Genomic DNA, 3,278 nt, shown 5'->3' with positions numbered 1-3,278 from the left:
AGGAGCTGGGGAGCATGTAGGTGTAGATGGCAGCCCCGTAGAAGAGGATGACCACAGTCAGGTGGGAGGAGCAGGTGGCAAAGGCCTTCTTCCGGCCCTCTGCTGAGTTCATCCTGTGGATGGTGAGGAGGATGAGTAAATAGGAGCTTGAAATGATCATCACAGGGATGAGGAGCATGAGGACACAGCATAGGTACATGAGGGTCTCATAGAGGGAGGTGTCTGAGCAGGACAGGACCATTATAGCAGGGACTTCACAGAAGAAATGATGAATCTCTGGGGATCTGCAGAACGGAAAGGTCATGGTGATGGGAGTGAGCATGAAGCCATCCACTGAGCCCAGGAACCAGCAGCCCGATGCCAGGAAGAGACACACCCTACGGGTCATGAGGACAGGGTAACGGAGAGGATGGCAGATGGCCACGTAGCGGTCATAGGCCATGGCGGCTAGAAGGAAACATTCTGAACCTGCTAGTGTCAGATAGAGGAACATCTGCATCCCACACTCAGGGGCTGAGATCTGATTCACACCCATGACCTGGTCCAGGAGCATCTTGGGCACAGTGACAGAAATGTACACCACGTCCATGAGAGACAATTGACTGATGAAAAAGTACATGGGGGTGTGGAGGTGGGCGTCACAGTGTATCAGAAGGATCAGGACAGCATTTCCAGACAATGCCATCAGGAAAACCACAAAAATGACCACACACAGTAGAGCCGGATGTTTGGATTGTCTGAAGAGTCCCATCAGGATGAAATCCGACCATCCAGTGTGGTTGGCCATCCAGGTGGTGTTGGCCATGAGGTTTCACCTAGGCCACCAAGGAGAGTTTTGGAGTTAGTGTAATGCATCCCTTTGTAACGAGTGTTTAGTGAGTACTCACGTTCGTGTATGCTGATTGTGCTAACCTAAGTCCCGTGGGTCTGGGGAGTTGAGTATATAAATGACATATAACAAATTTACAAAAGAAACTAAGAATTCACAACTATAGGCCAAAAGAATTGGTAACTGATAGTAAGGTTGTCACGGTTCAAATTCATAAACTTTGCTGATAGTGTCATTTATCAACAAGTACTGGAAATTTGCAGAGCCACCCTCCTCTGCTAACACAAATGTGACTCATTGAAAGACAAATCAAACTAGTCATTTCTAGAGTGTTTGTCGTAGAGGGCTGGATTGAATTAACATCTCTGGTTTAAGAAAATAGGCATCTTCAAAATACTTAGGGGTATATTTGATATAAGAAAGATGTAGCAAGTAACTAAAGCGTAACTTGGAAAAGACGTTATACCAGATGTTTGAAACTTCTCCTTCCACAGGATCAGGCCATGCTGTGAGGCTCTGTGATTGCATGAAGCGAGCCTCACATTCTCGTGAGCAGGGAAGGGTCCTCACACACGACTGACCCTTTAGACATTGAGGGACATGAGTAAGGAGCACAGAGACCCCAGCCGTAGGTCCATCTTTTTCTCTATCTGCCATTCCTTTCTCCAATCTACATCAAAAAGAATACAAATCATGTTTGAGCTCAGGTGTGATGAGGGAAAAATGAGGAAATGTAACGAAGGTGCTTAGAATAGTACAGTTTCCGATAAATAAACACATATACTCTTAAGGAGTTAATATCTATACTATTCTGCACAACCTACCTAAGATGGTTGCTACTATTATTATATAAGATGCATTAACTTCCATTCTCCAGATGCAGTACCTGTTCATACATTTAAGAATTTGATTTTCAAAATAAAAATGGCAGAAGGTCTGCAAAATAAAGCATATGACCCACTTAAAAAAAAAACACTTTGGGTTTTATATTTACGTGTTTATGTGTAAATATTCTGGTTTTATATAAATATATAATGTAAACATATTTATGTAAACATACACAGGTAAATATATAACTATATTCTACATTTCTTATTTTAACCCTGGTTACGCAGAGCTTTTCGAAGAATCCCATGTCCTTCCTGTCTAGTATGTGGTCCTCCAACCTCATCTCCTTATAGCTCCCCTCATTTTAAAGCTCATTAAATCTCAGCAAGGAAGAACTAGAATTTGGAGGGTCACTGCTGTTTATCAGACAAAGCTTTAGTTGGTTTTGCAAACATCATGTGCTTCACTGCCTGCCATAATTAATCTTTCCTACACACTGAGAAGCAGGGAGGAAAATCAAACACTGAGATGCCTCTGACTTCACCTCACTGTTTCCTTCTCTACCGTGACACTCACAGCCTGTCTCTATGTTATATGCTGAAGATGAATCAAAGACGAATTGAACTTCAGTGCACTTAAGAAGGTCACAGTCAATCTATTCAGGAAAAATTAATTTGTCAATGTGACTTAAAGTGGAATTTTTAAACAGCTACAAAACAAGGGCAATAGACACAAAATGTATCCAGCCTTTCTGAAATAGTCCATAATAGCTTCTTCCACGTTTTCTCCGAAAGAAATTAAACCTTTCCAACTTTTCAACTTCTGACATGTTAAATGTTAAATTTTGATAGCCCTAGTCAAGAATAAGGACAGAATAACTCCTCTTTCTGGGAAGACTTTAGCTGTGGTTATGATGCAGGGACAATTTGGAAAGAATTTACAAGTTTCAAATACATTTTGTATTCATGTAATAATTGTAAAAACTAGTTAAGACATTCAATTCACCAAAAGTTCCAATATTCTGGGATGCTTTGATGCTTTATCATAAATATCTAACAAATCTGAGACATATTTTATCTGTCTATATATTTCTATACATATGAATAGATGATAGGTAGGTAGGTGGAATGGATAGATTGTATCAAACACGGTCCCCACTGGCAAACGGTGGCTGAGATCTGTGTACAATTTTAAAACATTCCAGTAAACTGCAAAACACAATTGCCGATCTCGTCTGTATTTGTGGCCAAAGTGAAGCAAGGACCAGAGTGACCAGCACATGTGAAGACCTAAAAGGTGTTTGCTCAGTAAATTCAGGGGAAGCAGGAGGGCAGGGAGATGCGGGGTTTGCTAAGCAAATCTTTGCTGCACCTCAGTAAATGGGGATCACTATCATGAAGCCACTCAGAAAGCTCACCCAGGACACGGGACAGATATGGAAACACTGTGTCCACACGTAGTGACTGGTCCCCTGTTCATTCTTATTCTTCTCTATCCGCTTGTTTGGATTTTATGTAAATTGCTTAATGCATGTTTAACTTGGGGATTTATTATAAGTATAAATGGAGTCATATCAAATCTTTATTTGAAGCAGACACCATCCCAGGAATTGTTCTAATAC

General features: G+C 41.2%; 1 protein-coding gene across 1 annotated transcript in view; it reads right to left on the bottom strand.

The window, feature by feature from the left end:
- LOC105537472 (olfactory receptor 2T29-like) overlaps window positions 1–805 on the bottom strand; it is a gene marked incomplete at its 3' end in the record, with an annotated part of 12,216 nt that extends 11,411 nt beyond the window's left edge. Inside the window, exon 1 of the mRNA XM_011977075.1 lies at window positions 1–805. This exon is cut by the window's left edge and continues 1 nt beyond it. Coding sequence (XP_011832465.1) covers window positions 1–805 — 805 coding nt within the window.
- Between the last annotated feature and the right edge of the window lie 2,473 nt (window positions 806–3,278).

This window comes from Mandrillus leucophaeus, unplaced genomic scaffold, assembly GCF_000951045.1.
Source record: "Mandrillus leucophaeus isolate KB7577 unplaced genomic scaffold, Mleu.le_1.0 Scaffold1729, whole genome shotgun sequence".
In the NCBI taxonomy this organism is placed as follows: Eukaryota; Metazoa; Chordata; class Mammalia; order Primates; family Cercopithecidae; genus Mandrillus; species Mandrillus leucophaeus.
Note: the sequence above shows the minus strand (reverse complement) of the source record. Positions and strands in the feature narration are given on the sequence as shown.